Below are 24,638 nucleotides of genomic sequence, written 5' to 3'. Positions count from 1 at the left end.
AAATAGGCATAGAAAAACATTCGATACTCAAAGCATAAATTGAACACTAAAAACAAATCAGATCTCACAGTTTTATTGATTCCAAGGTTTCCGTTTCCTTCGACTAATTATGAAAGTTTAGCCACACAAAATCATCATGAAAACTGGAAGGAGGAGTTAGAGAAGAGGGGAGAGAGATACCCTAGTATGATGATTTTTTTCCCTTCATTTACATGTCCATGTCCCTTATGAGAATCCTACCAAATCTCCTAAAATATTCTAAACATTATCCTCAAATAGCCATATCCAAATCTGAATTAATTAAGGGAAATATTAAAAACAAAATAGAGTCCTAATATAAGTAGGAAAGTGGTGTTTTCCAGCTGTAACTTTCGTATACTAGATCTCCAAAACATCTGCAATTAAATCGCATATTTGAATTGCATGATAAGGCCAAATGTTCTGAAACATCAGCAGTGCATATATGTCAACTCCAAGCCCGATTTCGACCATTTTTCAGCCAGTATCTTTCAAAACGCAAAACATATAAGTTGTAGAGCTTTGCCTTGGTGTTCCATATCATCTTGAATCATCTCAATCGGAGCTCGGATAAGAGAGTTATGCCCAGATTATGAAGCATTGTCGAAACTGTCCAGAACCTCACAATTAACTTTGTTTTGCATAAAACGACTCCGTTTGCTTCCTAAATAAAAATATAAGAATAATGAATACATTTAGGCACCAAATAAGTATAAAAAACTAAACATTAAGGGAGAAAAATATGACACTTTGCATTCTCATCAATATTCTTTTTGTAAATAAATTTTTACACATTTAATCATATATACTCATTATAAAAATTTTAGAACTTATATAGACTGTAGTTAAATTCAATATTGTATTAGTGTGTGTTAATTATTATAAAATACTGTACTTATACTATAATATAAATACACTAATAGTTTATTATATATAAATATCATATTATTTCTAACATAGATAATCCGTAAAATCGAGAAAAATGAGTCTAACGTGACCGAAATCGAAAAATTTGAAAGTTTCGGTTTAGGTAGTGAATCGGTCCGGTATCGGGTCTTAAATTTTTAAAACCGGTATATACCCGTTCAGTTCTAAAAAAATGTACAAAATCGGACCGAACCAGACCAGTTAGGACCAAAATCGACAAAAATCCCTTATTGGTCCAGTCTGGTCCAGACTTAACCATTCGATCCGGTCGATTTTTCTGATCCGGTCTGATTAATTTACACCCCTACTTGCTCCTACTTCTTTTAGAACCAAATCGCTGATTTTAAAAGATCTCAGTTTAACCCTCATGTTGAAGTAGTGTTCTGTCTTTCTTTTGTTAATCGTCGTTTGAATTTCAGCTTCCTTTCTCTTTTCTTTCAGTAAGTTCAGGCGTTCTTCCAGCTCCTTGTTATTGGAATTCTGGTCGAAGTGTTAGGCTTTGTAGGTGGGCATCCCCACTTCCACTGGAACTACCACCTTGCTCTCGTAGATTAGGGCAAAAGGGGTTTCTCTCGTTGGTGTCCTGATGGTGGTACGCTATGCCCACAGGACTTCCGGAAGTTCCTCCACCCAACTTCCTTTATTATTTGTCAACTTCTTCAAGATTTAGAGCAATGATTTGTCAGTCGCTTCAACTTGCCCATTGGCATGCGGGTGACTCAGGAAGGAGTATTTGAATTAGACCCCTAGTTCTCCGCACTAGTTACGTTAGTGGCTTGAGTCAAACTGTCATCCATTGTCCGAATTATACTCCAGGGAATGCCAAATCGGCACACAAGAGGCTTCCACAGGAATTTGGTGATGTTATTTGCCGTGATGGTCACTAGTGCTTCCGCCTCCACCCATTTGGTAAATTAGTCTACGGTGAAAACCATGAACCTCATGCCTCCCTTGCTCAAGGGAAAGGGGCCGAGGAGATTGATCCCCCATTGTGTGAACGGTCAAGGCAATATGATTCATGTTAGTTCCTTCAACGAGCAATGTGGTATTGGTATGGACAATTGGCATTTTACGCATTTTCTGACGAACTCTTCTACGTCTTTGAGGGTGTGTGGCCAGTTGTAACTTGCTCTCACGACTTTTCCCTCCAAGGCTCTCCCGCCATAATGATTTCCACACACTCCCTTATGTATTTCAGCCAGTATGTATTGAGATTTTTCTAGCGAGACACACCTTAAAAAAGGAGCCGAGAAGCCTCGCCTGTACAGTACCCCATCTATCAGGGTGAAGCGTTTTGTCTTGTTCTTGACCTTCCTCACTTCCCATTTTTCGTTGAGGAGTTCCCCGACATCTAGATACTGTATCACATCTAATGCCCACTCTGGTGACCCTGGCCTTACTTCCAAGACTCCAATCCCGATGGCGAGAACTTCTATTATTCTGATAATTGTTTGTTTTGGGAGGGTGAACTCCTCCTGTCCCGAGGCAGTTCGTGCTAGTTTGTCTGCCTTCCCGTTTTCTCTACGTGGTATTTGTTGGATGCTTCTCTCACACTAGCTGCAAGTATTTTTTTAGTTTTTTTCCTTTCGCTACGAACTCTCCTAAAACGTGGTTGACGACCACTTGGGAGTCGGCTCTTACTTCAAATTCTACTGCTCCTAGCGCTTCAGCTACGGAAAGCTTGGCCAACAATGCTTCATATTCTACTTTGCTATTGGTGGTTTTGAAAGCAAGTCTTATTGCGTAGTGGCGTTCTTTCCCATAATCTGTTGTGATGTGTACTCTGGCTCCCCCCTCCAACACAGCAGGACAAACTGAAGACCTGCCAGGGCTTTCTTGTTTGTGCATTTGGGACCTCTTCTGTGAACTCAATGAACTCGGCTATGAAGTCGACCAGAATTTTCCCATTCACAGTGTTCTGGGAAAGAATGTCAAACTAGCTTAACTCGATCAACCAATTCATGAGGCTGCCAGATGCATCTCGTTTTTGCAGTATCTTCTTCAAAAGAGCTTCTACTAGGATCCTAATCGGGTGAGCTTCGAAATATGGCCTTAAGCGTCTGGTTGTTGTTACCATCGCAAAGGCCAACATATCCATTCACTGGTATCTCGCCTCGACTCCCTGTAGTACACCAGCTTCTGGGTACCCTTCACGTCCCTTACCAAGGCTATTGAGATCTTGTGAGGGGACACCAATAAGTATAAGTTTAAGGTTTTCCCTTGCCGTACCTGGCTAAGGAGTGGTGGGTTGAAGAGATACTCCTTGGGCTTCTCAAATGCTTGGTTGCATTCATCATTCCAGGATTGGGCCACTCAAAACACCTTGATGAACAGCAGGCACTTGTCCGTTGACATGGACACGAACCTATTGAGCATTGTTATCCGTCCCGCCAGCCTTTGTACCTCATTTATGTTCCGATGTGATATCATGTTTATTATCGCTTTGATCTTTTCTGGGTTGTCCTCTATTCCCCTTTTCAAGACCATAAAACCCAGAAATTTGCCAAATTCTACCCCAAAGGCACACTTTGCTGGATTTAGCTTCAGCTTGTATCGGCGTAGCACAGTAAAGGCTTCTCGCAGGTCATCTAATGAGTGTATGAAAGTGCACTCTAAATACTCTATTATTGGACTAAAATTCTAAAATGTCAATACAAATTATAGGAATTAATGTGTATTCTCGAATTAATGTTTAATTTTAGGATCTATGAAAGAGCAAGTCAAAAGCCCAGTCAAATTCAAAAGACTTTCATGTGGGCAATACGTTGGAACAACTTAATATTTTTTAACGAGTGTAGAACTCTTCAAATAAGGATAATGATGGAGTTTGAGAGTAATTCAGATCAAGAGAAAAAGTCAGTCTGAAATTCGCTAGAAGACAGCATGTACATAGTTTAGTATTTTGATCGTAACTTTCCACTAAAATATCGAATTGATACGATTCTTGATGCGTTTGAAAGCTATCTTAAAGGGCTACAGATTTGGATCTAATAAGGATTTTTAAATTTAAACTCTTGAAATGCGTACATGGCTGCCAAGATGAGTCCTAAAATTTAAGCGATTTTGTATGCGGGAATATGAAGACACTAGGGTTTCTTTCCTACCCTATATAAGCATTTCATTAGCACGAAATTGAGAGTTTTGGGAATAGGGAAGACGGCTCAATACTGAAGAACGAAGAGACGAAATTAATTTTTCTGGCCGCTGTTTGCTTTATTTTTCTCTTGAGATTTTTGTTGTCCATTATATTTATGTGTAACTAAATTCTCAAGTAGGGCTAGGGATGAACTTGCACATTTATTTTTAATTTATTTGTTTGATTTTTAATTACTAAAACTCTTTTGTTTTATCATTCTTAATTCATTGTTGATGTTTTCTTCTCCGAATAATCATAGAATTTATTTTGTTTATGGATTTAGTCATGCTTTTTCTATTAAATGGATTCGTTCTTTAATTATGTTTAGATCAATTATTTATCTATATTGATTTAATTCTTTACTGCAATATCACTCTCTAAGTATATTGTCGTCGATGGATTTTCTCAGTAGTGACAATAATTTACATATTTTAAAAGTGGTGAATGATTTTTTCAAAGGGTTACATTTGGTTTATAAATCTATACCTTCCGATTGGGGATTTTGGGAATTGAGTTCTCAATTGAGTTATTCAATAAATTAAGAATAATTAAAATACCGGATTTGTGCAAGGGATTCCCGACATTTTACTGTTCGTCAAATTTGAGTACGTTTTCCGTTAATCACTTTGCTTCACTTTAATTTACATTTAAAATTAATCTGTGTTTTCTCCATTAATCATTTAATATTTTTCTTTAGTTTTTTTGTTCATTTTGCTATTCTTTTAATTTGTTTTTCTGTGGAATCGATACCCCAAAACTGTGCTACGACTACCGCATTATTCTTTGGGCGTAATCATCATCCAAGTGTCATTCAAGTTCCTTAATTTTGACGAGTAAATCATCCACATAAACTTCCATATTGCGATCTATCTGCTCTATGAATACGTACGGTTAACCAATGGCATGGCTTGATAACAATATAACCTCCATTTGTTATGAACAATGTTTTCTCTTGGCCATCTAGGTTCATCCAGATTTGATTATATCCTGAGTAGGCATCCATGAACCTCAGCATGCGATGTCCCTCCGTGGAGTCTACTATCAGGTCAATGCAAGGCAGCGGAAACTATCTTTTGGGCATGCTTTGATCAAATCAGTAAAGTCAACGCATATTCTCCATTTACAGTTTGAATTTTTTATCAATACCACATTATGGGCTTCTCGAATTAACCTCGTGGTTAGGAGGCAATCGACTTTGACAGTTATGGTCGCATACTTCTTCATGCTGAAACTTATACATTTTTGTCGGACCTTCGTGGCTTCTGGGTTTACATAGAGGCAATGCTCGATAAGCTCATTGTCTATCTCGAGCATGTTCTCGTGACTCCAGGTGAAAACGTCATTGTGCTTGCTAGGAGTTGCTTCATCAACTGCCTCATCTCAAGTCCTATTATGGTTTTGAGCCTCACAGTGGTCTCTGGATAAACCGGATCCAAGGCTACAAACTCCAAGTCTTCGTTCGCCTCTACCTGCTGTAGGTTTTCTTCATCCCTTATTTCCAACTCACGATTGATGAATGTTGGTAGTGGTGGCAGCATCTCCTCACAATTCGGATTTTTTGCCATCTGAACATCTTTTCCTCCACTTCTAAGTTCTTGTACATAGCCTTCTTTTGCTAGTACTTGCTCCCCATGAACCTCCCCTACGCCTGCCTCCATTGGAAACTTCATTTTTAGGTGGTAGGAAGAGATTAGAGCCCTCAAACTATTTAGGGTTGGGCGGCCCAGGATGGCGATGCAGGAAGATGGAGTCTTTTCTACCAAAAAGTCGGTCATGGTTGTACGGGGGGTCCTTTGCCAGTAGAGACTAACAAAGTTATGGCGCCCACGGGTTGCACCATATCCCCATAGAACCCTTTCAGCAACATGGGTGATGGATGTAGTCGGCTAAGGTCGATCCCCATTTTCATAAAGGCATCCCAGAAGAAGATGTTGACCGAACTACCATTATCTATTAAAATCCTCTAGGTGGCATAGTTGGCAACTAGCAAGGTTACCACCAACATATCATCATGGGGGTAAAGAATCCCTTTGCAATCTTCATTGTCGAATGAAACGGTGACTGTCTTTGGTCGCTTATTTGTTTCGAGGGTCTTCTAGTGGAAAATACCTCCTCCTACCTACTATTTGTGCATACACCTTCCTTCTAGAGGAGGTGGGGCCACCCCTGGTAAACCCCCTGCTATGGTTTGGAGCTTGCTTAAGGGAAAGACGCCACAGCTTTGGCTCTAGCAAGGTGCGTTTTGGGTATCCCCTTGATCAGTTCTTCACCATTTGGAGCTTTCACTCCCGTGGGGCCTTCGAGCCCATTCCGTCTTCTGGCCTAAGATTGCCTTCGGGGCATTGAATGCTGGGTGACCAACTTTTCCAATTCCCCACTCCCCTACATCTCTTCTATCTTTTTCTTAAAGGTGAAGCAGTCCTATGACTTTCCATCTGATGGTAGGTGCAAAAGCAGTGACCTCTCCAGTTGTGGTCATTATCGTTATAGGTGCATAACTCATTTTTTGCTTGCACGTTCAAACTAGCATGTACATGCCTGGTGCCCTGCCCTTTTGAGAATGTGTTCCCATCTCGCCTTCTGTCGTGATTGTCCTTTTTAGCCCTCTCTAGGGCTTTTCCATTGCCCAGTCTAATGGACCTCCTTTCCGCCTACTCAAATTAGGAGTGTAACCGGTTCGGTCTGGTTCAATTCGGTTTTAGACATATTTTAGACCGAACTGGTATATACCGATTTTGAGATTTGAAGAATCTATACCGTACTGGTTACACATATATGAACCGGTCCGGTCTTGTTCGGTCCGTTGTTAGAAAAAGGAAAATCGGACCGATTTCAATCGGTTTTGAGAAACATAGAATTGATATCGGACAGGACCCAGTACCAGACCAAACCCACTGGTTTGGTCCAATCCGATCCGGTTTATTAGTTTACCAGTTATTTTTTTCACCCCTAGCTCCAACTGGGTTTTCCTTAGGGTTGTCAAGGCCCTAAGTGCATCTCTCACGTTGATGAAACTGTCTGCCCTGTCCCTGAACTCTCGCAGCATTGTTGGAGTATTTCTCGCCAACTCCGTCATAAGAAGGTTTCATAGCCAAATGCCCCCTAAGAGTGTCGTCAGTATGATCTTCTCATCCTGATCATCTATCATCATGCGTTCTTTATTGAATCGTGCCAGGTATGCCTTCAAACTTTCGTCCTCCCACTGCTTAACGGTTAGAAGGTATGTTGCAGGCCGCCTCCTTCTGCTCGCCATAAACTACATTAGAAATAGCATGACAAGTTCTCTAAAACTTTCGATCGAGCCCAACGGTAAGACTCCGGACCATCCTCTTGCTGCCCCTTTTAATGTCAATGAGAAAGCTTGACAGGCCATTTCTCTAGGAAACACGTGGAAGTCATGTGAGCTTTGATGGTCTCCAAAATGCTCAAGGGGATCTTTGGTTCTGTCATACATCTCCATTTCCAGGACTTTGAACTTTGGTAGGAGTGGTGCCGCCATTACCTTCGCACTGTAGGTTTGGTCGGTGCTGTTGAGCAGCTAGTCAACTGGCGACGATGCTTTCATCCTCATAGCCATCTCCTCATACTTGTCCATGAGGCTATGTAGTTCATGGTGCGTCTTTCTCCTTTCTTCGTCGGCATTCATTCCCCCCGGCGCTCTATGATTCGGCATGCTCGTTTTGGCTTGGTGCAATGCCCTCACCAGACCTAGCGCTTCTTCTCTTTAGAACTTTGTTTTCTCATCGGAGGTTTTCCATCTCCAATGTCATCTTCTTCATCTGCTCCTCCATCTCTATGAATCTTCCTTCCATATTCCTCGAGGTAGGCTCCTGATTACAGATTACTTGAGAGCGTGTTGTAACAGGCATGTAAAGGACATGTTTATTTCACAGATCCCGCAGACGGCACCACTGTTAGGGACCTAATTTGCACCCTGGCCAATGAGCTCAATGCAACCTGCAATACAAGAAATGTGAGGGCTCGGAGGGTAGGTGACACCTCTGATGCCTAAGTTAGTTTATGTCTCTTGTGACTAGAGGCGTCAAATCGTGTTAACAGATCGTGTTCGTATCATGTCAATGCATGTATATTATACTATATGAGTCAACCCGAACACGACTCGTTAAGCTTATCATATCAAAATCGCAAACCCTAACATGACCCATTAACATAACAGGTCGTGTCGTGTCAACCCGTTTTGATCCGTTAGTGAATATTACGAAATAGGTTAACACGACACAACCCGACCCGACCTTTTTCAATCCGTTTATATAAATGGGTTGAACATACCCGAAATTAACCCGTTTGACTTGATTAAGTTTAGCATTATTTTATATAAATGTTAAAATCACAATATCTATAAAAACATATATAAAAAACTAATTACAAGGCTAAAATTATAATCCAAATAATAAAAATATCGAAATTAAGATCCCAATAATTTTACTTTTAGGTATAAGGGTATAGTTGTAACTTTAATTTTCTGAACGGGTCATAACGGGTTATAACAGGTCAAAATGGGTTGACCCGTTATCAACCTATTAAGCAATCGTGTCTTAACGGGTTAACTCAATAAGACTAAACTCAAACTCGTTATTATCGTGTCGTGTTCGTATTGGGTTAACGGGTCGTGTCACATATTACCACCCCTACTTGTGACAGTGGTGGAGTGAGGTCTTTCTTTGTACGGCCTTTCTCTGTCTAGAATAGAATCTCTCGTCGGGATCTCCTGTCAATGACCATATCTGATTATTTAATGCAGTGTGTGGCTCCTCACAAATTATCCGGTAGAGGCGTGCCCATGTGAATGTTGTCCCCTCTTCCTTCACTGATCTAGGCCCTCTTCTCCTTTACCGTTTGTTGGGATAGTTATATTCTATCTTTTGGGCCTTCTCAAGGTGAACCGAGCCGGGGGATGAATACTCTAGCATGCATGTCTATTGATAAAGTAAAAGCTAACAAGACAAGTAAAGACAGATCTAAGGCCATAGGACCTCTTTCTCTACTTGGTTTCGTCTTTTATCTTCTTCTTCAATCCCTCTTCACCTTGTAATAGAGAAAAAGATATATGAGAACTTGTAATCTATACATTTTCATAGTTGATTATTTCCCTAACCTCTAAGGACGCAGACCTGATAGTCGAACCACTAAAATCTAGGTGTGTCAAATCGTGTTAACGGGTCATGTTCGTGTCGTGTCAAGGTATGTATATTACACGTAATGGGTCAACACGAACACGACCCGTTAAGGATTTCATGTCAAAATTCTAAACCCGAACACGACACGATAAGATAACGGGTTGACACGGCACGACCCGTTATGACCCGTTAATGAATAAGAAATAAATTGACATGACACGGCCCATTCCGTTTCAACCCGTTTACATTAATGGGTTGAACAGACACAATAAGACATAACCCAACCCGTTTAACTTGATTGATTTTATATAAATATTTAAATATAAATAATATCTATAAAAAATAAAAAATTAACTACAAGTCTAAAATTACAATCCAAACAAATATGATCCACATAATTTCTAATAATATTCATTATTAAAATTACATCCCAAATATAATAAACAAAACATACAATGTAAATATATTAATTATCTCAAATATAATAAAAAAATTAAAAACACAGATCTAAACAAATTTAGAACTTGAAGAATGAAGTGGAGCGTCCTCCTTGCCCTTTAGGTCCAAGGGTATAAAAGTAAATTTAATTTTCTTTGGGTTATAACAGGTTGACCCGTTGGCCGTTAGTGACCCGTTAAGCAATCGTGTCTTAACGGGTCAACCCGTTTTGACCCTCACCCGTTAAGGCTAAAGCCTAACCCGTTTTTATTGTGTCGTGTTCGTATTGGGTTAACGGGTCGTATCACATATTGACACCCTTACTAAAATCCTATCACCTTTATTTTCTACAATATTTCTTTATTATCTCAGGTAAGAGAATATTGAAAATTCAAATGTACAAAGGAATTAACTAATCTATATATATATATAGATATATAAATATATTTCATAATATATATGAAATTGTAGATATTATCACAAATATCAAAATCAAAATCTAAGAATGTAATAAAGCAATCATTGTAACGAAGCGAAAAATCATTTAAAGAACTACCCTAAGGCTTGGAGAACCTCTTCAAAATCAGAAACTATTCCGGGGCAGCCAACCCAAATGTATCTTTTATAGGGGTCAAACCAGTTTAGTCCGATTTTATACATTTTATAAAACCGATTTTAAGAATCGATACCGAACCGACTCACTACTGAAATCGAAACTTCTTGTTTTTCTTGTTTCGGTCCAGTTCAGTCTAGTTTTTCCGATTTTACAGATTATCTATATTAATAATAATATAATGTTTAAATATATTAAACTATTAGTGTATCTATATTATAGTACAAGTACATTATTTTATACTAATTAACACATATTTGTATAGTATTGAATTTAATTATAATCTATATAAGTTCTAGATTTTTTATATGAGTATATATGATCAAATGTGTAAAAATATATTTACAAAAAGAATATATTTATATATATTATAATTTATAATGCCATAAATGTATTTATCATTTATATATATATAAAAAATAAATTTATATTAATAACTTTAATAATATTAATATTTATGTTTAAAATTAAGATTTTATGTTATATTGATTTTATATTATAAGATTAAAATTTATACATTATATCAAATGTTATATTAAAAATTATAAGATTAATTTTATGTTATATCACATGTTATTAATTTTATATTATAAGATTAATAGACTCAAATTATTTCACTATTATTCACAAATTTTTTATCTCATCTCAACATCCAAATAAAGCCTAAATCTGCCTATAAACTAAAAATGAATAAGAAATTAAATTAAATTTTCTTGTCAAGATTTCGTCCCCTCTACTTGTATGGTCAACTAAATACACACCCAAATTACCCAATGAATAAAAAATGGTCATTGTCTATCACACCATGCTTCTTTGCATCCTCCTCTATATTCCCCGTAATTGTTTTTTGCCATCTATCAGACTTCTTCATGCTTAATATAAATAATACAAGACTCAATAAATAAGAGTTATTTTATTTTTAAGCTGGTGTGTAGAGCACACCATGCACAACTTAAATAGTAAGATTTGATTTGCATAAGATATTCTTAAACTAGTGTATAAAACATATTTAGTAAAGTACATACATGACATGATTTTATTAAAATTAATTTTTTAATTTTAAATCTTATAGATTAAATCTTACCATTTAAGTAATGTGGATGGTATGTTCTACATACCTGCTTAAAAATAAAATAACTATTTTCCTATTATATCTTAATCATCCCCACAAACGCAATGCCCCACAACAACTATAGGATCAAAGGAAAGTTTGTTATATTTTATTTAACATTTTACACTTTCATAACAACGATGGTTTTTATTCATCTCTTATTTAAAAAAATATATATCATTTGGTTTACAATCATTGTTATCGTATTATTTAGTGTATACAAATAACATCTCTCTTATTAACAACATCAAAACTTGGGATCAAAAGCGAAACCCCCAACAGCGTCTCTATAAATGATAAGTTAATAAAAGAGAGAGAGAACCTTCAACTGGATAACTTTAAAGTAATAACAAATCCGCTCCATCTTTCAAGGGTACGATATTCGAGTGACCAGAAAAAAACATAAAAGCTGAAAAAACGAAAGATGTTCAAATGAGTGGCTTTCAAGTTTCAACTAATAACTGGTGAGAAAAGCTTCTCCACATATTGTGAGAGAGAGAGTGTGTAAACTGGTAAAATTAGAAAAAGAAAAAAGGGGCTGGATTGTGAAGCAAACAGAACAACATCACAAAAGGAAAAGGCTATATAAGTAAGAGACCCTATCGTACAAGTCTGGGGTTCCAAACAGACGTAGAAAAGGTGGAGGAGCCACGTTAACTTGAGAACTAGTACAAGCATCATTCACCAACAATTCATCTTTAAAAACCATTCTCGCTTTGCCATAGCTTCGTCCCTCTTCCTGTCTCATTCCGAATTCCAAACTTACGTAGATGACGATTAAAGCCCATTTCCGAAAAAGGAAAGCACGAGCACCTACACCGTGAAAGGGAACCAAAAAAAGGATGAATAAAAGCAGCAGAGGGCTGTTAGGGTATTTTGGATAGAACAGTCGCTTCAATTCAATATTTCTGATGCCCTTTTTAATATAAAGATTTAAGAAAAAAAAAAATGAAAGAATCGAGTGTAAAGCAGCTTGCTTGCGCAACCCCATTTGACCAGTTAGACTATTATAGGTATAACTGCTTAATAAATAACTTTATGTATTCTTTTTACTAAGTGTTCTATTTTCACGAGGGAGGAGGAGGTTGGAGGTTATGTTGTTTAATTTATGGTGCCATGTTTAATAACTACCATAACTAATTACTTTATGGTAAGTATTAATGGTTGCCTGTCTAATAAATTAACAACTAAACAGACCCAGAAATAATTTTAAAAAAAAAAAATGTAGAGGATAGGAGAAAGCGCAGAAGAATGACTCTCGCTGCATTGTCGAAACAACTTTTACCTGATCACGCAGACGGATAAGCCAAATAATCAAGGGGTTCCGAATTATAATTTTAGAAGAAGAACCAACCAACCATACTTGAATACACTACTTTTTTATGCTGTATTTTAGGATCCAGTTTCAACTCAGCAGTCCTATCATCTATTGACGGAAGGAGAAGATATATAACAAAAGCAGTAGATATACATGTAGGTCCAATTCAAAAGCCTCGCTTCCTCACTTGGGATAGATTAGAAAAACTTCAACTGTTGAAAAGGGTTAGGAGTCGGTTTAAACATATATGATATGTACACGACCACCATTGACATCCATCCAACCTACGTATCGATTATCGCATGTTCTGCGAACCAAACACAAATTAGAAACACATTTTGATCCCTTTAATTAAAACCCAACACGTGAATTAGAAAGCGTTTCATATACATCTTGCACAAGGATCTGGTGTTTCGGATCCATGGTCTTGCGGAGTTGACTCCTTTGAATGACATTTTCTGGACATTAGGTTTTGTCCAGAAAAGTAGACGTAAACCTTAGGAACACATAATTTCATTGGAAACAACAGATCAATATCACACACACACACACACTCTCTGCTCACCCAGTTTTCCAAACTTAAGCTGACAAACAGGCGTGTTTCGTGTTGGGTGCCATTTTCATTCCCATTGGAGTTTTCAATATTGGATCGGAAGAGACAAATTACAATCATTAAGATTTTACAGTCTTATCATACTTTTGTTGTGAACCTAGTCATAGAATCATCACTTTTAACATTTCCTCATGACCCATGTCATCTTCGACTTTCAGACATCCTAATGTTGACAAGTTTTTAAGATGGTGACTGGGAACGGGTCGTACTAACAATGATTATGAAGAAGAAATAAATATGCAAAGAAGATTGCAAAGATTAAGCTAACTGATTGTGCTAATTCCAAGCAATAGCAACAAAAGGAAAATATGCAAAGAAGATTGCAAAATTAAGCAAACCGATTGTGTTAATCCTAAGCAAACTGATTGTGTTCATCCTAAGCAATGAAGAGCTCGAGTTATTTGCTTAAGCAACTAGTGTTTTTTTTTTTTTTTTTTTTTAAGAAACTTTATTGATGGAATGAAATTAGACAGCCCATGTACACAGGAAGTAAGAAACTCGAGTTATTTGCTTAAGCATCTAGTTAGGGATTGATGGACGATAAGTCGTGCCATAAGTGACACGATGCAATTGATGTCACCACCTTCTTAATTGGGAACACCATTCTAGATATTGAAATTATTGGTATTATAAGTTTCTTTTAAAAGTACAACCCCAACTCATTTTTACGAAGGACCCCATTTCTTGCGCACCGCCATCAGTTAACATGTCTTTCGTTCTTTCACTCTATTGCACTTGCACGTTAGTTATACTAAGTTTGCCTCCGGTCCAGAATAATAATCCCTGCATTTCTTTATTACTATTTCATAATATGTAGTATAACGGAGATATGAGTTTGAGTTTTGTAGCTGACAAAAAACCGATAAGTTAACCTATATTGGAGGGTTGACTTCCTCAAGTTCTCTCGTCTTTTTAAGAGAGCTTGTATATCACATTTGAGTAACACAGGAACCCTTCGTGTAGGCACATATTAGATTTATTAGTGCTACAGGAACCGATAATTCAACCTAAGAATTCAACCGATAAGTTTAAATGTACTTTTTTATTTTTTTATTTTCTTCTTTTTCTTTAATCATTTTTTATATATCTTTAAATATTTTTAAAAAATAGAAAAAAAAAATATCAATTCATTAATATTCACTTTCTTAACCATTAAATAAATAAATAAATAAATAAAAGTCAATCGATCACTTTTATTGGTTCGACTAGCATTTTCCTAGATTTATAACTCGATATTAAGATGTAATCTTTAGGTTCAATCTTCAAAAGTTTTGCGGAAACACTTAATCATTCATTACAAGATTTATTGTTTTTGAACGGCCTCCTTAAAGGGCAAAAAATAGTAGGGTGAAATTCCCGAATAACGTGACACTAATCCACGTTTTCAATAGGCAAACCCAGATCAAAGTTTTGAAGTGGTAAGGTACTGTTGAATATCCATTACTTTGTATTCAAAAATATAAATTTACTAGGCATATCCTAAAATAGTCTTCAAAATTAAGTTCAACGAACTCCACTGAAGTTACATTTCACAGTTACAAATTGACAAGTTTTACTAAATGCTCACCATAAATTCATGTACTAAGTAATCACAGACACATCACAAAAAACGGCTGCATATGTCACACAAAAGCTATAAATTACAGGTATAAGCTACTAAGCACGTGAATGCAATTGCAGAAACTCGATATTGATAAAATATACCAAATAACAGAGAAATATATAACATTCTTCCCAGCAATGATATCTTAAATATCGAAACTAAATGCAATTAAAAAAGCAATTAAAATTTTAATAATAGATATCACCCAACAGCATGCTAGAGCAAGGTAACATAATACTGAATAGGTTAGATAACCACTCCAAGCAATGCTGTGGTCATCTTAAACACACATTTGAGGGGTAAAACACACAGAAAATGCACATTGACCACAAGAACAAACCACAAGAACAAAACCCCACTATAAATTTATAACAGAAAGAAAAAAAGAGACTATAAGCTCTATGCCTGGCCACAGAAACTAAGTAAATAAAAGTACTATCCGTATAAAAGAAATAGTCCATGTGGTTTGCTTAACGGCAGATTGGTCCCTAAACTCCAAAATTGAATTTTTCTCTGTATTTTTGCTATTGATCAAATCACCGAAATCAATCCCTCCACTACTCTACCATCAGCAAAACGCTAGAAATACTATGTCAACACCAATAAGTGTTCAACATGAACATGTCACGTGTATGCCACATGCAGGAAATTTGGAAAAAGGAAAAGTTTTTCAATAACAAATTCTTTTTTTATATAAGTAATAACAAATACTTTTTTATAACAATTAAAATCAAAATAAAAAAATGATTTTAGAAAATTCGGGGTGGGGGGGAGGAAAGCATATCAATTTGATTTTTCTAGCAAAAGGGGTGTCTGAAACCTGACCTAAAACTATGAAGCAAAAATTAAAAATAAAAATAAAAACTGACCCAAACGTTTATCTTATGCACAAAAAAAAAGGAAAGGAAATACACAACTTAACTTGGCCAACAAACCACCTCTAAACAAGAGCAGATAGAATTTCTCAAAAACATAAAAGATTTATGAATTGAATTATATTACTCGTATAAGGAATCATTACCTCATTGTTGATTTCCAGACCCTCGTCCTGCCTGGGTGGTCGTTTGCTGCTGCTGCTGTATCTGTTGAAGAAGGCTAGCAGCAAACTGTAGCGTTGACTGGTAGCGCTGGTTCTTATCACCCTCAACATCTGGCGTGCCCTGGGAATTGCCAAAGAGTGCAGATTGAAGCTGCTGCACCTGGCTGGGAAGCTCTGAGCTCCCTTTTTCAGCTGGTAACGTTACTGGTTGGGAATGAAATGAACCGTGAGCCTGCCCAGATGAGGACAAAGGAGCATTTGTTTGCTGAAAATTTGGCAAGCTGTATAATCCAGAAGCCTCCATTCCATGAACCATCCCGTAGCCTCTCTGACCACTGGCAGGAATTTCAAGTTGATACTGGTGTCTCGCTTGGGAAGAAGCAGCAACCTGTCCATTTTGATTCAAAGGCCGAGGCAAAATAGCACCCTGTCGGGGCAGGCTGAAAGAAGAGTCCTGAATTTGGGCACCACCAAGTACCAATGGTGCACTATGGCCTGGTGTGCTTGAGACAAGTGGGTAAGGCTGATACTGAGATAAGTTTTGCATTTGAGGATTAAACTGACTCCTCAATTGTTGCAAAGAATGACCAGTATGGTCAGAAGTTTGATGATCTTGTCTCCAGTCTTGAGATGGGGTCTCTTTATCAGATGCGACTTGAGGTGGAATTGAAGGCCTGACAGAGGATGAGCCTATTTCAGGCTTTGCACTTTCTAAAGCAGAAGACTGTGTATTTGGAGGAAGTAAGGATGCTAGAGTAGCAATAAGCTCGGGGGTTAATGTTACTCCAGGTTGGGCCACTGCAGTTGCATTATTAGAAGTGTATTCTTGGGGTACTGACAGCATTGCAGGGGACTCATTTGTAACTGGGAAAACTGATTTAGGAGGAAGACTCGATTCCTCATGGAAAACCCTGTTATAATCCATTGGCAAAACTTGTTCCTCCTTCGAAGAGATTACACCATACTCTGCACGAGAAGGAATCTGCTGTCTGTCTATGTAATGAGATGAGGGGACGGGAAGATATGATTGTTGCGGTATAGATGTTCCAGTAGGAACTTGTTGCGGAAACTTGAGAACCACACCATATAGACGTTCAGGTCCTGCGACTTTCAAAACATTAGTTAAGAAGTCTGATGGAGGTACCAAAAATAAGGTGGTCCCATCATCAAACTTGGCAACACCTGCACGGTTTTTGGCACCCAGGTAGCGAAGGAATTCAGTGTATGAAGCAAAATCATCTTCACTGTCTGGCAAGAAGAAAACAATATCAAACCCAATGGCATCAGCATAGTGTTTTGTGAGCATATCCAATCCCGTTCTGGCTGAGCAATTAACTGCCTCAGGACTGCAAAAGAAAAAAAAAAAAATCTCACATAAATAAGAGCTACCAGACATGAAGAAATTTTGGTAAAAGCAGTTTGTATCAAGTGAGAAAGAAAAATCTGATTTCCAAAATTGAGGGTGTGAAAATCAGATAGGAAAAGATGCACGTATTAAAAAAGAAGAAAATTTTAATGTTCCAGAGATATCAGGACAAACAATGAAGGACCAAGAAACTTCTTGTACATTACAGATAAATGCAAGTCGTGTGTGTGTGTGTGTGTGTGTGTGTGTGTGTGTGTGTGAGTGAGACTGACTTGAGAGATAAATAAAACTATAAACACTTCATTTAAAAAAGTTGCAGCCAATTTCATGGGGCCTATAAAGTTGAGAGATAGATTTACCCTCCCACATATTACAACTTCCAAAACTATATAGCACACTAAAAAAAGATATTGGACAAAATACTGTAAAAAAGTGTTTGCAAAAGACACGCCTAGGTACACAGGATGTATACAAGAGAATTGCCTATTTAGATACAACCATTTAAAAAACTAACTGAAGCACTTGTCAAAAACAAAATCTAACTGAAGCATCTCAAATTCCAAAAAGATCTCTCAGGTTCTAAAATAATGTGCATCATCAAATACTTAGGGGTGAGCAAGGTGAGAAATCGAATAAGTAGAAACTACTAGCACAATATCCTAAACTTTTTTTTTTTTTTTTTTATAGGTAAACGATTATATTATATTAATGAGAATAGGCTTAGCCCAGGTACACAGGGCGTATACAAGAGCTAACACCTATCTAAGAAGAAGGGAGGGAAACAAGAGAATCATGAAAATCTAGGCCATTAAAATCTAGGCACAGTATCCTAAACAAAGACATAAATGACGTCAAAGACCGAAAACTAGAAAAGGGAAAGTATACTCACATCCCAGTCTCTATTCCTTTTCCTATAGGCACACAACGGGCTTGACAAACAGGTGTTCCCCCCTTAGCAATAATACCACGCCATATGTAATCATTCTCAACATGACCCTGACCAGGTCCCCCAGCCATGAGCCTGGCACCAACAGGACTAAGACTGCTCTTCCCGTGAACATTTGCAAAATTATTAGAGGCACCTCCATCAGTTACTGGGCCAAGCCCATATGATTGATCCATCGCAAGCCCACGGTCATCAATCCTTCTCAAAGGAAAAGAAACATCATCAATGGGCAAAGCTTCATCTATCCTTGACCTCTTAGAATCCGTCTGAAACTGATTTATGTCAAATACATCCCAAGCACCAGATGCAGATCTTGTGGACGGTCTAATACCTGGTGCAGGAGAAGGGAGCATCCCAGGTGCAGGAGATGGCCTTTTCCAGTTTGAACCCATCACATTTTTCGGATTAGCATCCTGAAAATTAGGATGAGAGGCCAAATCATCAAATTCTGGGCCTGAAAATGGAGGTTCAAGACTACCTTGACGATCAAATGGCCTCACTGGCAAAGTTTGTAATGGTCCAGGAAAATTATTTGATGCCACAGGACGATTATGACCAAACATATCCACCTGTGCAGGTCGAAATGGAGGTTCATTAAGAAATATCTCTGGCCTTGTCCATTTAGTGGCAGGATACAAACCAGGGTAATCTTTGCCAGGTGCCAGGTCACTGCTCGAAAACATAATGGTTATTCGAGGATCGTTAAAAAGCCGGCCTTGCAACCCCTCCTTTGCACGCCGGGCTTCATCCACACTCCTAAATTCCACAAAGGAATAGTGTCTTGAAGGAAAACTCTTAATTCTTTCAATTTCACCAAATAAAATCATGGCATTATGGAGCATTTGTTCATCAATCTGAACAGAAGGAGGGTAACCTATCCACAAAACATTACTGGGCTGTCCATCTCCTTTTCGCCCCACAGAAGATTGAGGGTTCTGCAACATGACAACACATATTTAGAAAAAGTAACCCAATTGAAAAGGTGGGTGCAATAGAAAACACCTGCAATTCTAAAAGAAGATTACTGTCAAGATACCTCCCACAAAACCACTGACAGTTCCAACTTAACAAGTGATTTAGTCCACCACTGAGTGGTATACTAGATCTCATGTGACACAATCAGTCAACACAATTCCTCAGAGACACATGGCCTCAAAGGCATCATAAATAAAGAAAACTCAACTAATTTAGCATGACAGAATTCTCAGGTTGAAACTCACCAGTTGCCTTTTAGGACCTAAATGGGAATCAGCAGGTACCATGCTTCTGCCCAGAAACTGCCCATCTCTGGAGTCAAGCCATTGTTCCTGTTGGCATAAACATATGAGCTCATTTCAGAATGGCATCAAAAGAAAAGAGAAATCACAATTATGGTGGTAAAACAACCGTGAAACCAAACTGATCAACCAAACCAGACTGGCTAGTTCGGTCCGGTTCTATTTAAGATTCGGCCAGCTTTGGTTTATAGTTTCAGGATTTTTAAAATTTCAGTTTAATTCTGGTTTTGAGTTCTTTTAACCTTCATGCAAGTAAGTGCATGCTTGAATAGTAGACTTTTGTCTACAGGAGAGTAATTTTTGGTATACAGTAAAAGTTTTTTCCATACTTCTTCCCAAACATACAAAACCGTCGGCTCTACATATTTCACACTTCTTGATTAAAAATATATTATTTTAATATAAAAACACATCAGTTTACGGTGGGACCCACAATTGCAAAAACATATAAACTTTTTCATCTCAACTCCATTTCTTCACTATTCATCAAAAACTTCCCAACTTTTAAAATCCAAGCATCACAACCAAGCAACTCTTTTCAAGTTCTGTGCCAACTCGAAAACCCTCACACAATGGCAGCTATCATTATGAATCTCGTTAATACTACAATATCTCAAAAATACAATAAAGTAACTAAATAAGACTTACTCTTCTTGAGGGCTGTGACCGAAGGAAATCCACACGTATCTGGTCACCACCTAAACGCTTCCCATTCATATTTCTCATGGCTTGGGAAGCATCTTCCAATCTAAGGTATTCAACAAATGCAGTATTGCGGTCTCTAAGGAACTTAAAATCCTCAATTTTACCAAAATTATGAAATACTTCTTCCAATTCTTCCTTTGAAACCGTTGGGCTAATTCCACCGACCCATAGACTCTTACAAGGTTTTGCCTGCAAAGCAGGATTTTGTAAGATATTTACAAACATCACAGGATTGCATGTTTCAATAGCTAGGCATTTAGAAAACTTAGAGAGAAACAAAATACTATATATGAGGAAAAAAGATCAAATTGGTGTCAAAAGAAAATCATACTACTTGCTCCCGAGGGAAAGAAACTAGTATTACTAATCTGTGAGCAACTAACGTCATGCTTTAATCAGCCTGTGCAGGCAGATGCACATATCTTTTAGAGATAAAGATGCCTAATACATCAGGTCAAACGTCAAGGCCATGGAGGCGAATGAATGAGAAAATTAATGTGCAAGGTAAAGACGCATCTAGGGGTTTAAGTGTTGCTATTTCTAAAGAAGTATGATGAAAATATGCACAGATGATCTCATTAATGGTAACTTGCAGATGTCTTACAATCACCAAAGGTAAAATTATATACAAACATTCTCAGGCCTGACTAAAGTGGATGCAGATCTAATAGAGACTCTGAATAAACAGGTTTGAACTTAGCAAAACAACAAAGGATAACCAGGCTTGTGGAAAATAAATTGTTTACAGGCCTTTATTCCACAATCAAGATACCTCATAGATACGACTCTTGCAAGCATTCTTTCAAGTTGAAAAAGGATGCTCCCAATATATAGATCGTGCCACGTAAAGAAAAGATATTGCATTCATATTTAAGAATTCTTCTTATTGGTTCAGCATAATTGGAGAATTCTCAGCTTTTGCACTAGGGTTAAATGTAATTTAACACTTCCTCAAAGTTTTTTTTTTTTTTTGTATTTTAAGAGGGGTGGGGGCATTAAGTAAGCTCTTTTTCAGTCTCATTTGGTGGGTAGCAAAAGACTTATGCAACGAGATCATGTTTTTTGTTACAATGGCAAGAATAATTATAGGCATCAAAGTGAAGTACAGTAAAAGGTATGATAAATTCAAAAGCCAGCATGGAGCCTTTTAATGGAAGAAATCTTATAAGCTCAAGACTGAATTTGAAACGTAAGGCTCAAACAAAGGTACTTAAGTCAGAAATAAAACTATCTGTATAGCCTTAAACCCATTATTCATGAACAAGCTAACAAGAAGTTTACATCATCTTTAACTATCAAAAAAAAAAAAAAAACAAAAGATGTTTACATCATCTTTCCTTGCTACATTCCTTCTCTGACTAAGTAACTATCAGGTAACAACCTAAACTACAGTCACATGATACTTCCATCTTATAATAGAATGCCATGTTTTTTAAAATAAATGTTTAAATAAGCAATTTTAATGACTTGACGTCGCATGATAAAACGTGAGTATCATATCATCCTCTCCAAATAAAGTACAAATCAGTGGTTGGACCCCAATATCGTAAATTTAGAAAAAGCAGAGCAAGCACAACTTAATTCAAGAAATAAAAAAGCTTAACTTAATAAAGTTAAGATTCATGTGGCCGGCTAGAAATTTAAAGAAAACATTTTTCTTATTGCCACTAGTTGTCTGAACAAAGTTTCAACTGGGTAGTGCTACGTGTACTTATAATTTTACTTACAATTTAACGTACAAGACTCATTTTGTCGGTTTTCCTTTGAAATTCAAACTTTTCAACATATCAATAGCCGACAGATGAAGAAGTAACTTTTTGTTAAGTACAGTTAGCATTTTTCTTACAACTAATCCCGAAATTGACCAGGCCTTCGGCAAGGAATTTCCCGCAAGTATATCTCGAATAATTCAAGAAAAATTATCTTAGTTTGATGTCCTCAAGAATGTGAATGGGCAGTGTCAAACTCATGTTCTTCTATTTTAGTCTATTTACTTGAGGGAACGTTTTGCCTCGATTTGATCCTCACATCCTCATTTGAGTGCAGATCCATCTCTACATCCTAGGGTTTGCATAATCAGATAAAAAAAAAGTCATTCTATTTATTGCCTCCATTGACTTAGAAAAAGGGTAGCAAACTCACATCAGGAACTTCGTTCAAAAAACTATCTCAGGGATGAAACCTGGTTCATAGCAGGAAAAGTTTAGGTCATCAACCAATCCTTGCCAAGTTTCAACTTTCTGCATCGGTCCATGCTAAGCTAAGAACTACTGATTATTGCAGGTCAAATTTGAAATCTCAGCCGTTTCGATTAGCACATTTTAATGAGCCTAACCGTTGAGTAGCAAACGTACTGCATAATTCACACGAACGTTTGGCATCCTCTCATTCATGGGCTTCATTGGGAATCATTTGTGAAACTTAGTGCTATCAACTAATACTACAATAAATAAGACAGAAGTCTCCCAATTCATTATGAACCACAATTGATATGAAGATATTGTCGAATTACTCCCAACCATAGAAGACGGATTGTGAGAAGCATGAGCCACCTTCGATTGGCGTACTTCCATGTAAAGTTTAAACATCTAGCTTGTTCCTAAATCTCGATCGTAATTTGATAGTTCGAACTCGAAGTCGCATAAACCAAAAATGTTTCGGTAATCGAGACAAGTAAAACTCACGTTTCCTGCCTCGAATAACCCGCAAATTGATTTTACTAGTTTTCTTTTCCTTTCTTTCCTTTCTTTCCTTTCCGCTTTTGGTTTAAAACCAACTCACGCTTCATTTCTTATGTAATTTTTAAATAAAAGTGCAGTTTTGATCCCAGTAAATGCATCAAAAAATTGAATTGAACCTAATTTCCTGGTTACCCAATTATCATTTACCCCAAAACCATTATTCTTTTAGGGATATGAGAACGAATCTCGGGATTGAAAGTTGAAACGCACAAAAATGCACAAATTGTGATTTTAAACAAATTAAATTACAAGAACTCACAAGTCCATAAAGCAAAAAATAGCAAAAGCCAAATAAATCTAACGAGACCCAGAGATCAGAACAAACCGGACGAGCAAACTCGATCTTAACCGGGTTACCACGCAGCTCGACCCCTTGTAAAGCTTCCTTGGCAGCCTTGGCGTCCTCGATACGCTTGAAGAAGACAAAGGCGTAGCTCCGCAACGAGTAGGTGGTGACGCTGTCGAGCGCACCGTACCTGGCGAAAAGGTTCATGAGATCCGAGTCGGTGACGTCGCTCGCCAGGTTACCCACCCATAAATTGTTGGACGGCGTCTCCGACTCGTCGGAGTCGGCGTTCCTTACCGGCCTGCCAGATTTGATCGGAGGCGGCATTCCGACCGAAAATCCTCGAAACAAGATTAGGATTCGGTGAAGAGAGAAATAGGGAGACAACTAGATTAGGGTCTGGGGAAGAGATTTGAGAATGATATGAGATGATTAGAAACAGGAGTAGAACCCTAGAAAACTTGGGAACGAGAGGCAGTTATAAATTCAAGAGAGGAAGAGACATTTGAGGATTCATCCACACGTAAGGCTTTGTGGTGCGGTTTGTATACGGTTAGTTTCTACGTCCCTGCCTTCCTGGGTGTCATGGAGGGCCACGTCACTTGACGCTTGTGAGAGTCGGTATGCTTGTTTAGGGCCGGCCTAAACAATGATAGTCAAGCAACATATTTTTAACAGTGAAAAATTTTGCTCATCATTTTCACGTATTATATTTCATATTTTTTTCTCCTATTAAATATATAATATATAGATGATAAGTAAAAAATTTTAATTAATTTAAAAAAATAAAATCAACAAAAGTGAAAAAAATAAAATAAATAAATAAATAAATATAGTATATGGTGTGTGATGTTTGGAGATGATGAGTATCAAAAATCTTTTAACAAAATATATTTTAGAAAAAAATAATTCTACATACAATCGTAAAGTGCGTAAACGCCGCATAATCACTTTAAAAAACAGTAAGGTCTACTATTAAAAAATTAATTTTTTTCATGTGAGTCTCATATTTTTATCACTTTCTTCAAAACGATTACGCAACGGTTGCAAAATTCACGGTTACAAATATTTTTTCACTTTAGAAAATTACGCTATGTCGCCTTGATTCTTTCAATTTGATAGCTCATATATTTTATTTTTTTAATATTTTTAATTAATAGTTAAAGAAGTAACTATTAGTGTATTAGTGTTTTTTATTCTTTAAAAATGTTAAAAAAATGTTTGAAAGAAAAAGTAAAAAAAAAAATGCAATTTGCACTAAGAGACACACCTAGTGGTCAAACTTAGGCGGCATAGTAGCACTACTCATATATTTTATAATAGAAAAAAGATATTTGTAACCGTGAATTATGCAACCGCCGCG

At 37.2% G+C, this 24,638-nt stretch overlaps 1 protein-coding gene across 3 annotated transcripts; it reads right to left on the bottom strand.

Annotated features, from left to right (window-relative positions):
* Window positions 1-11,806: 11,806 nt before the first annotated feature.
* On the bottom strand, window positions 11,807-23,814 carry LOC108985077 (flowering time control protein FPA-like). 3 transcript variants are annotated; one of them, XM_018957238.2, is made up of 7 exons: window positions 23,315-23,814; window positions 20,192-20,437; window positions 19,487-19,573; window positions 18,210-19,201; window positions 17,137-17,300; window positions 15,937-17,055; window positions 11,807-12,194 (listed from the first exon to the last, which is right to left on the bottom strand). In XM_018957238.2, the coding sequence occupies exons 1-6, from the start codon at window positions 23,600-23,602 to the stop codon at window positions 15,938-15,940; spliced, it is 2,895 nt and encodes a 964-aa protein (XP_018812783.1). In that variant the 5' UTR covers window positions 23,603-23,814; the 3' UTR covers window positions 11,807-12,194; window position 15,937. The 3 variants fall into 3 exon arrangements, with proteins under 3 accessions (XP_018812783.1, XP_018812781.1, XP_018812784.1); XM_018957236.2 differs by having other exon boundaries at window positions 15,937-17,300; window positions 23,315-23,813; XM_018957239.2 differs by lacking the exon at window positions 20,192-20,437 and having other exon boundaries at window positions 15,937-17,300; window positions 23,315-23,813.
* Between the last annotated feature and the right edge of the window lie 824 nt (window positions 23,815-24,638).

This window comes from Juglans regia, chromosome 7 (genome assembly GCF_001411555.2).
Source record: "Juglans regia cultivar Chandler chromosome 7, Walnut 2.0, whole genome shotgun sequence".
Taxonomy (NCBI): domain Eukaryota; kingdom Viridiplantae; phylum Streptophyta; class Magnoliopsida; order Fagales; family Juglandaceae; genus Juglans; species Juglans regia.
This window is presented reverse-complemented; position numbering and strand designations above follow the sequence as displayed.